Below are 11,251 nucleotides of genomic sequence, written 5' to 3' on the forward strand. Positions count from 1 at the left end.
AAAATGTTGATCTTTGTCACTGGTAGTTTTCTTTCATTTTTTTTTCATTTTTTCTTTTTTTTTCTTTTTTTTTTTTTTTCATTCTTTCATTTTTCTTTCATTTCTCATAACAAGTGATGCTTTCACATTCATTATTCCAAACTTCAAGGAGAAAATTACTTTATGCTTCTGTGTTGGTGCTAAATCCATTATTTTAGAATAATCACAATGACAATTTCTTGTAAAAGATGTGAGGATGTGTTCCCCTTATAGAACCCTTGCTGCAGCTGAGAACAGAGAAGTCAGAATATTTCCCTGAAGATGCACAAGTCAGTGGCATAAATATTTTCATTAGTATCCTCCCTCCTTTTTCTATTTTAATTCCATGGTAAAGTAAGGAAATCCAGTTTTATTTCCACAGAACAGAAGGAATTTAAAAAAAAAATCTCTGCAAGTGCTCTGTAATGGTGACAGTTGAAATACATGGAATCATTTACTCAAATTACCTTTTAAATTCTCAGAAAACCCCCAAACCCTAGATTAAATCTTCTCCTAGAGACCAGCACACTGCAGTGGGACAGCTCTGTTGTGCAAGAAAAGAGCTAGGACAATAGCTGCTCAGGGCTGCTTTCCTTTAAATGTCATGATGACGGTTGGCTCAATTGTTCTTGTCCTTTTGCAATGCATGCGATTTTGTGGCAGTAGGGCACAAATCCAGACGGGCAATGCTTCAGCAATTACACGGAATCAGTACATTCTCACACGACGAGCGTCACTATACTGCTCACATGTGGATGAACAAAGGTAAGACTCAAAAACACTGGCTTCATTTTATCTCAGCATGTGAGTCCAAGTGTCCTGTGTGTTTCTGTCAGTGAGGTGGGTAGCAAGCTAGAGGTTTTGCAGTTGCTTTTAAATCAGAAGCCTTCCATTTGTGTGCTGCTGCTCATAGCTGTAATTTAACAATCAGTCCAGTGTTGTGAAGGAAGTTGGTTCCTGAGTTTCCACCTGCATCTCACTAACCCAAACCATGCATAAGACAGGCCTGAATTAAAACATTTTGAAGAAAGCAGGATGACTGCTAGGAGCGTGGTGGTATTTATATTGTGTGGTCTTAACCCGTGGAATGCAACTTTTTGAAAGGCATTGCCTGCAGATAATAATGCTTTTGCTCAGAGCTGCTCATAGTCTAACAGCCTGAACAACCGCATCTCCCAAATGACAGTCACTCACTCCTTAACTCTCGGGGGACATGGGACCCCCCTGATGGTGCTCCCAGCTCCCCCGCTGCCAGCTGCAGGAACAGCCTGGAGACCTACCTGGGAAAAAAAAAAAGAAGAGCCAAGAAAACCAGGTCTGCAAGGGGAAGAGGAGGGAAAACGACATGGTCATCTGAGAGAGATGGCTGAGTGGGAGCAGAGGGATCCTGAGAGCTGGGTATGTGCCGGTCAGAGGAACGGGAATACTGGACTGCCTGAAAGCAGGGGGCAACTTGGAGGCAGGAGCATATTTGTGACAAAGTGTCGTATAGCAGAATGTTCTGCAGAGAAGAGGAAACGAGAACTGAAGAACAGAAAAGTACCTGCCTCTCATATATGTCTGTGCTGTCCTCTCACTGATGCAGGGAGTCCAAATAAATGTTATGGGATGTAGGTTACAGGGAATACCTGGAAGTGGTCCAGGTCGGGACTCATGCAGGGAGATGTAGTAGCTGATGTTCTTGCTCCACCCATCATGCACTGCAAGAACAGGAAAATATAAGAGAAAACCCAAAATATGGCAGTTGGGTTAAGGGTTACTGCACATTAGCAGTGTCATATAGGACAACTTTTAGAATACGGGACATAATTTTAAAACATAGCAGTCGTGCTAGGAAAGGATATGGCAATTTTCTAAAATTTCCCAAAGAAAGTGATTTTATGTTTTTCTAGCATGCAATGGAATGATTTGTAAATAGAGAATTTGGAGTAGAAGCTCTTTGAGACAGGAGTCCCAGGGAAAAGGCCTACACTAAATTTTATCCCAAAATCTAGGAAAAGAAGAGATTTCTACCTTGTTTAGAGCTAGCCAACAAAGTCACATAGTGACCGTGGCCTTTCATAGGTTTTGGTGTTTAATGACTTCAAATTTTGAGATGTATCATGCTGGTCTTTAGAATTTCAGTTTGAGTAGTGTATTTAATAGAAAATGGCACAGTATGTTCCCAAAAGTGTCCCAAAGTTTATATCTGTTAGTGTCAGTTCTGTGAAGATGTATTAGTTAACTGTACTGCACAGGAGTGAGGAACATTTCTTGTTAATTTAAAGAGGGAAAAAGCTTGATGACACATGCAAATGGCACATCATATATTTTAAGTTCCGTGTATGTCGCCTACACTAACTGCATTTGTCCTTTCAACATCTTTCTCAGTGTGAGCACCACCATATTTGAATTTTATGTGACTGTGATATTAATACACCTGTTAAGGAGAAAATGAATTACATAATAACATTGGTAGGGGGATATATGTGTGTATATATGTGTATATATATATATATATATATTTATGTGGAGACCTGCTGATCTCTTCCTTGAAATTACTGTCTTCCTGTTCTTTACCTCGCAGTTATCATTGTGCTTAGGAAGGAACTGGGCCAACCAGTCCACTGCAGGAATCGTACAAAGTGCTTGGGGTTATGGGAGACACTAATTCTTGAGGTATTAAAAGCTGTGTTTGCACATGAATAAGCAATCCCAGTTTTATGCAGATATATTTAGCGGTACTGAGCCAGAACTGGAGAGCTACAACAGTGCCTACATGAAGGTGAAATGGGGTGAGACCAGTGCCTGGAAGTTCAAGTAGACATATGTTTCTCTTCCATGAGAGTGGGACTGAAGTGCCAGGGAGGGCTGTCCTCTGAAACTGCTGTTTGACAAGTTATGGGTGCCCTCATTTGCTGGCCCAAATGGCAAAGTACAGCAGGAAAATCTGCTCCCATCCTGGTGCGCCAGCTTTTAAGGTAGCACATATAGTGATGCTTGCTGTGGTTCCAGTAGTGCTTTGCCATGGTTCTCTCCAGTCTTGGCCAGGGACCTGCTCTGAAGAGGGTAATCTTAGCAGTTTACATGGAGTCACCTGGGTAAGGGGATGGAATGCTGCAGCACATTGAGGAAGAGATTCACCACTGAAACTGCTGCTTCTGGTGTGGAGCAGGAACCCTACATATGACGTCTAGCCCGATTTTAAGCTGGAGTACGTGAGAAAGTCCTTTTCTACTTTTAGTCTTCAACCATGGCAGAAAGTGTTTCTCTTCTTAGATGCTTCTGCTGGCTCTGCAGAGACAGATCTCTGTTCTGAGCGATGAGGATAATTTCATATGTGTCTACTTCATAAGGATAGATTCAGAAGTGACCTTCTTATCTCAAGTCCAATAGCTTCAACTGTTTCTCCATCTCCAGAACCTCTTGGTCCTTTAATTGTTATTGTTACAGAAGAGCAACTTCTGTGAGGTTTCCAATGATCAAGCCCTATGTTTGACTGCAGGTTGGTAGACAGCAGCACTGGCACAAATCGTTTTGCAAAGATTGTGCCCATAGGCAGGCCTACTCTCTTCTTCCCTCTGGCTCCTTTACTCTTCAGTAACTTTTTAGCATCAGTGTGCTTGATAACGTCCAGTGTGTTGCCACTGACTGTACGTGCTAATTCCAAGAGCTCCCTCCCACGTCTTTGTGTCTCTTGCCCAGCACTGGGCAAAGCAAAGCAGAGACCCTTACACCCTACAGTGGTCAGACCCTATTCATTGTTATTTCTCTCTGACAAGTTCAGAGAGTATCTCGGTACCTGTGTGGTTGCAGTGAGACAACGTGGCCCTGTCTCCAGCTGGCTCTCACTGGTGCCTGCTGAGGCTGAGGCAGGAGGATGAACCAGCCAGTGCTGGCTCACTGTGTGGTTGTTGCTAGGGGCGCAGGGCAGGTTTCTCACTTTGCTCCCTGGGAAGCCAAAGCTGATTTGCGCCCTGAGACGTTTTGGATGCTGGGATCAGTTTAGCAATGGGTGTCTTTTCCCCAGAGAGCAGTTATTAATAGCTTGACAATAAACGATGGCTGTGACTGCAGTACTAGAACGTCCTAGTGATGGAAACAAGAACAGAGGAAAGGACACATGCTCTGAAGCTGGTAATGGCATCTCCCTTCAGGTCCTGCAGCAATGAGATACATGGATTAATTTTAAATGCATTGGTAACATATTGGTCTAAAATTATTTCATGCTATTTAGAACAAGTCCTTTGAGCTAAGGCTGTTGTAAATTCTAATTAGTCTATGCTAATCTACATAATAAGCAGCTATTTCTAATGCAGATCTAACTGATGAGGTCTGACAGCATTTTCCACACTTATTTATCCACTGGCAGCAAGCTGGTATCGTGTTATTATCAGAATGTTTGCTCAGGTTATGAAAACTCTCTATTTTCTGAACTCTACATGGGGTTTGTATTTGCTGCAGTCTTGTGCCCTTTCTAGGATTGCTGATTTATGCCTGTTTGCTTATATTTATTTATGCAGAAAATAGGGAAAACTCCTTCAGCCGTTCCCGAAGCTCCAGTGTGTCCAGTATCGACAGGGACTCCAAGGAGGCGATAACTGCTTTGTACTTCATGGAGTCCTTTGCCCGAAAGAATGACTCCGCTGTCTCGTCCTGTCTCTGGGTTGGAACAGGCCTTGGTATGGTCTTAATCCTCTCCCTTAATCTGCCGGCTAGTGATGACTTACGGCATTCAGAGCCAGTCATGGTGTCACCAAGTGGTAAGAGTGCAGCTCTTTTCCTGTTTATTATCTGTCTTGGTACAACAAGGCGAATAACTGCATGGTTTTGTATGTTCTTTGAGGCAGAAATTTTTCAGTGCATGTATCAAACAATGGTCACCCACTACACAGAGGTAAAGAAAGATGCTCGTGTCACTTTGGTTGTGTTAGTTGGGAAGACTACCTTGTGTTGTGGGCAAAGTTACATGTTTCTTGTGAGGGTAGGGAAATCAGCAGAGTTCCTTCATATTGTGATGCTACAGTCCTGTGTACAGCTCTAATTCAGTCCTAACTGGGATGCTGTGAACAGTTTGTCTGTCTTACTATTGGAAAACTGCAGAGAAGCAGAAGGGAGTTCAGGAAAGGAAACAAAAATGTTGGCAGGTTGAGGTGCCAGGAGAGATCCTTGGCTGATTGAGTGACAGATGGTGTAGCAGAGAGAACAGAGGGCTGAGAGAGGTCAGGTCTGAGGAAAGGCACTATGTGCTTCATATGTTTAAAGTAAAATAATGGCAAAGAACAGAGAATGCACAGTACTAGAGGTTTTCTAGCCCCAGTTTGCTTAGAAAAACAATTCTGGAAGGTCACCAGACTAAGAGCAATTTTACTGCTGGGGAAAAAATACCCTACTAGTTCAATGTAGAGAGAACCAACAGCCTATCTATATGGTATTCACAACATGTATTATATAGAGTATTTGATATAGACTGCCTGAGACTTTTTCAGTACAGCCTGTTTGTTCACCTTCTGTGTGGTCAGGAAGAATCGAGCAAGGAAGACTCGTCACCTTATCTGAATTAAAGTTTGCTGTATTTAGAAAACCTAAATGTCAGCTATGCTGCATGCGTTCCCAGTACTAAAACTGGCTTAACTGTGGTGCCAGTGCCAGTGAGAGGAAATTATATTTTGCAGGCACAGTTCTGACACTGAAAGGACCCGTGCTGACCTTCGCCTGCTTGGACTGCATGGGGACATTGACACATCCACCGTATGAAGTATGGAGGGACCCACACAGTGCTGATGATGGTGAAAAAACAAGGAAAAGGAAGCTTGTCATGCATTCCCCTTCCTCATCCCAGGATATGGGTGATCATCAATTTGCAGTCATTTGTTCAGAAAAACAAGCCAAAGTCTTCTCATTGCCTTCCCAAACATGTCTTTACGTCCACAACATCACTGAAACGTCCTTTTTATTGCGAGCAGATGTGGTCACCCTCTGTAACAGCGTCTGTCTGGCGTGCTTTTGTGCCAATGGGCACATCATGACACTGAGGTACTTATCTAACTAATCTTGTGGCAAAACTAAGCAAAGAGGTGGCACGGTGTCCTCACGTGCGTTTGCTCCAGGGTGTCTGATGCTCTGCATTAACTCCCTTGTGGGTGCATTTAATGCCCTGCCTTGCCCACAGCCGTACCTGTTCCTTGGCCTGTCTCCACATGAGGAGTTAAGGCAGCTGCACAGCAAACCAAAACCCTTTTATTTCATAGTAATCTCCCACCCGTGACAACTGATGACTGATGATTATTAACTATCATAAAAGAAAACCCTGATAATTTGCTCAGATATGGTAAGTCAGGTACAGAGGAGTATAGAAAAAGTCAGGCATAGAAAGGGTACTGTTTATCCAGTGTGAAGTGGCAAGTCCCATTCTTGGCATCTTGGAAGATTTTTCTGCTCAGAGCACCTGGTTTCCCTTCCTCATCATCTCCACCAGTGATCTGACTGTGCAGCAGCCCTGCAGCCTTGCTCTCGGCTGGCTGCACCCCCTTTTCCCAGCCAGGCCACTGAAATTTTGGAAAGTGCTATCCCAAATGGTGAACCAGGAGAAGCTGGAGGGACAACAAAAGCGATGTTGGAATTTTTGTCCACAGGAGGCAAGCAGGGCTCTGCCATGCATTTTTTTGCAGATGCCCATGCGGTAGCTGTGGTTAGCCCTTACCCTGCAAACTGCTCAGCCACATGGCACAAGCTGCACTGTGCCACATGCACATCCCAAATCTAGATAGCAGCAGAAAGCTAAGGGTCATTGAGGCAGGGCAGCTGAAACTTCTCTGTGAAAGAGAACAAACCTATGATGGGGAGGCAGCGTGTTTATGGCAGGATTTTTCAGCTTAGAGCTGCCCTTCAAATATTGCAGTTATGAAAAGCATAAACTTAAATGTTGGATTAAAAATGCAGCCACAGAGCAGGCGCACTATGCATGACATCTGGTGACTAACCCAAGTGTCTGCTTGTCTTCAGCTTGCCCAGCCTGCGCCCACTGCTGGACATCAACTATTTGCCTGTAACAGATATGAGGATAGCACGGACCTTTTGTTTCACTAATGAAGGGCAAGCTTTGTATCTCAGCTCTCCCACAGAGATCCAGCGCCTGACATACAGCCAGGAGATGTGTGATAACCTGCAGGTAGGGCTCAAACCCTCACTTTGTTGCTTTTGTGGTGGTGTGGGAGGGCCAGTGGCATGACTTGTCAGATGTAAATTGCCCCATGTTCACTATTCGGTTGCTCAAAAGAACATGCCATACTAGTCTATGGTTTCTATTCAAAAGACAAAGTTTTGAATAGTTGTTAACTAAGTAATACTGCCATTACCAGAGATGATAAGTTGTTGCCAAATAGCAAGCACGGGGTGGGCAAAAAATATATTTTAGTATTTAGTAATTTTTAAAGTGAAGGTTGTGCTGTGGGAGGAGGACAGTCACATTCCTCTCCACTTGCCCTGGCTCAATGATGCCAAAGTTGCAGAGAGAGGTCAGCAGCTCTGTCGCTGTTTGGGGATGGAGTCTCCATTGAGATGGGATCTCCTTGGGGAATGGGGTCTCCATTGAGATGGGATCTCCTTGGGGATGTAGTCTCCATCAGGATGGGGTCTTCTTGGGGATGGGGTCTCCATCAGGATGGGATCTCCTAGGGGATGGGGTCTCCATCAGGATGGGATCTCCTAGGGGATGGAGTCTCCATCAGGATGGGGTCTCCTTGGGGATGGAGTCTCCATTGAGATGGGATCTCCTTGAGGATGTAGTCTCCATCAGGATGGGACCTTGCTCCTGTGCCCTGAGGGCTCGCCTGAGCCCACAGCCTGTCTCCTGAAATCTCTGCTGGCTCCATGCAGAGAAGGATTTGTGCCCAAATGGGACCCTTCACAACTCGCTTCTCTCAAAGTCCTGCCATGCAAAAGACCAACTGTTAAAAACATCTGAAGGGAAGGAAGGGGAAGCTACAAACCGATAGCAGCTACAGCAGTTGGTACCAGCCTGTGTCCAACCACGCAGCAACTGCCTCAGTGAAAATATGAATTGCCATATTTTTATCATTTTTTATTTTAACTCTAAAAATATCTTAAAACCTGCAGCTTTCAGCAGATAGCTGGGAGCATGAGACAAACCAATGGGGTTAGTATCAAAAAATATGCTCTGTTTTAATATATTTTTTAATTATTTACCATTGTTTTTACTCCAATATTTGGTATTCCCCTTCTTCCATGTGAGGAAAGCATCTCCCATTGTACATTAAAATAGAGTAGCTATAGAAATTGTCTAATTAAAATAATTTATTTTGAGCAAAAGGTCTTTACAATGTTAGATTTGGGTTGGGGTTTTTTTTACAATGAAAATGCAAATTAAAATGTCATTTACTGAAGAGGAAGAACGGTGAGAGGTTACAGGGAGAAACATGAGTAATAAAAAAGGAAAAAAGGAGGGGGAATAAGTTCTGGGTTATATAATTAGCAGCAAACTAGGATAGAAATATAAAAGAAATGGTCCTGCCAGCACTCATTAAGCCCTGGGGAATAACATGTGCTGAGCTGCTCAACTCACATCACAGCACACTCTGTCTCAAGTCTGAAAAAGCACTGTAAAGAGAGCATCGCGCACAAGCTTTTGTGCATTGGAGAAGACATTATTTTGCAGAGAACCAATTTTTAAATGATCAAAAGGTTTGATCACTCTATCTTAGAAAATGGACCTATAGTGAGAGGTTGTTAGAAGCTGGCTATTTTTTTTTATTAACCTTAAATAGCATCATATGACAGCCAAGGGAAACAAAGCCCTTGCCTCTCTGTACTGCTGGACTGTGGCTGCTTATACCTTGGCTTGATTGCAAAGAGCAAAAGGCTTGCATGGTCATTATACGTGCACAACAAGCAGATGACCCAGTGTCACCTGCCACCTGGGACTGCAGTGATTTTCCCCCCCAAAGCAGGTGACCGTGCGGAGGAGCAGCCAGTGTGAGTCACAGCGCTGTCCCAGCGCCCTGTGAAGCAGAGCAGCAGTATCTGCCTGCGGGGCTCGCATGGGCAAACACAGAGCCGAGCCACGGGGCAGCAACTCTTCCCGTTGCACAGCCTCACTGGCTTCAGACACTGATGGGGCTGCACGCTGTCTTTATCGGTTTTATTCTGGGGACCTCATTTTTTTCTAGTACTGCTGCAAATAAACTTGAGCCTGAGATTCACTTGGGTCAATCTGGCCCCAAGGCGGTGCCTTCAGATCACTTATTTAGCATTACTGATGGCACTGCCAAAACACACAGTAACGGGGGTGGTGTGGTTGCATGGAAGGTGATGGGATTTAGGGGTTTAAAAAAAAAAAACACACAAAAACCAAACAAACACAAGCTACCAAACTCTCTGAACTGCTAGCAAGCACTGAACTCAGGTACACTATAAAGATAAAACAGAGAATGCTCCCCTACTTGCCTGGATAATCACTAAAGCAAAACACGTAATTCACAATAAATTGGTTATTCCATTATGATGTCGCCTCCACTGTTTCTAAGCAAAATATGGTCTTATCACTGGTATTTTCACTCTGTATTGCTTATAGTTTTGCTTTGGTTTTGGTTTTGTTTGTTTTTTTTTCTCTGTAGTAATGAACATAAGATTGGGCAGTGACAAACCAAGTCCCTTTGGAAGCATGAGTGAATCTAGTTAGCCCAAGTATTTACCTGTCATGAAACACAAGTGTTGTTAAATACTCAGAACTGTACACACAACAGACTCTTTTCAAACTAGTTGATTAGCTCCAATGCATGTTGCTCATTAATACGAATCAAGAAAACGTCTAGAACTGCTTTCTCCTCACTTCTTGTTCACATGGACTGTTGTCTGACTTTCCTAGGACATGCTTGGGGATTTGTTTACTCCTGTGGAAACTCCAGAAGCCCAAAACAGAGGCTTTCTCAAAGGACTTTTTGGAGGAAGTGGACAAGCTTTTGACAGAGAGGAGCTTTGTAAGTAATTTATTAATGATTTTTTTTCCTTTCTGGCAATTACTTCAGGGGCTCTTCTGCCCTTGTCTTGTCATCTGGGAAGGGGTTGCAAAACAAGATTTAGATCATTGACGAAAAAACAAAGATGACGTTATGAAGAAAGGAGAGGGTCCCCAGTTGCTTTCCCATGATTTCTTCACCTTGGGCAGCTTCTTTTCAGCAACTGAGTGTGAGGGTTCATGACTGCACTGTAGCTGTGCCAGTGCGCAAGGTGTGCCACCTGCACACCAAATGGCATCGCCACTGCGAGCCTGCAGCTTGAGGAGGAGAAGCACTGACAGGGGCATGGCCAGGAGCTCATTCCTGTCTGTCGATTTCTCCTTTGCAGTTGGCGAGGCCACGGCGGGAAAAGCCTCCCGCAGCCTCGCCCAGCACATCCCTGGATCGGGTGGAATCGAAGGCGTGAGAGGAGCCGCAGGAGGAGTCATTGGGGACTTGACTCGTGCACGCATCGCCCTGGATGAGAGAGGACAGAAACTGGGAGAGCTGGATGAAAGGACTGCGAGCATGATGGCCAGTGCAGAGGCATTTTCCAAACATGCACATGAGGTAGGGGCCCCGGCACTGCACACCCAGAACTAGGAACCACCAGCCCTTTGGGAAAGTCAAGCACAGTTCTCCGCATTCACCCAGTCACGTTGTTTTAGGTGTGCTCGTGTCAGCTGACAGGCCCCTTTTCCTGCTCCCAAACGATGAGAATGCTGAACATAAGCTTCCATTGCACACCCCTTCCTTTCATGTTTTCATAAATGAGCATCCATTGGTAGCCTCTGAATTTAGAACATGGCACTTCTCATCACTCGCCTTTCTCACTAATTCATTATGATTTTTTTAAGCCACTTAGTGCAGCACATCTATGCAGCAGGGCAGAAAACAGGTAGGTGGATGTGTATACAGGAAACTTTCCAGATCTTGTTGGGAAGACGAGGAGAACATTTCTAGTATAAAACTGTGGTACAGTTAAGTAGAATAGGGCTTGCCTGGAATAGGCAGCTTCTGTCCTTGGAGCTGGAAATGGAAAGCTCTTCCATCCCACACTGTTAAGGCTGGGAATCTGCTAAAGTGATTATCTTTGAAGATAAAACAACATTAAAAAATACTTGCCCAAATGCATGTTTTTCATTTAACATGCATCATATCTCTGGGCAAGACCTTTACATTTTTTATTGGCTTTTATAAGCGTGAGGCAAAAATACAGAGAAAGAACATGGCCTGAA

General features: G+C 44.1%; 1 protein-coding gene across 4 annotated transcripts in view; it reads left to right on the forward strand.

The window, feature by feature from the left end:
- The window catches only part of STXBP5L (syntaxin binding protein 5L), a 202,093-nt gene that overhangs the window by 186,218 nt on the left and 4,624 nt on the right, over positions 1-11,251 (forward strand). For all 4 annotated transcript variants that reach the window (XM_071814146.1, XM_065842427.2, XM_071814153.1 and 1 more), the window contains 5 exons: positions 4,521-4,760; positions 5,673-6,033; positions 7,003-7,168; positions 9,884-9,995; positions 10,363-10,583. In XM_071814146.1, the coding sequence (XP_071670247.1) occupies positions 4,521-4,760; positions 5,673-6,033; positions 7,003-7,168; positions 9,884-9,995; positions 10,363-10,583 (1,100 nt within the window). The remainder of the gene's footprint in view (positions 1-4,520; positions 4,761-5,672; positions 6,034-7,002; positions 7,169-9,883; positions 9,996-10,362; positions 10,584-11,251) is intronic.

This window comes from Patagioenas fasciata, chromosome 1, assembly GCF_037038585.1.
Source record: "Patagioenas fasciata isolate bPatFas1 chromosome 1, bPatFas1.hap1, whole genome shotgun sequence".
NCBI classification, from domain to species: Eukaryota; Metazoa; Chordata; class Aves; order Columbiformes; family Columbidae; genus Patagioenas; species Patagioenas fasciata.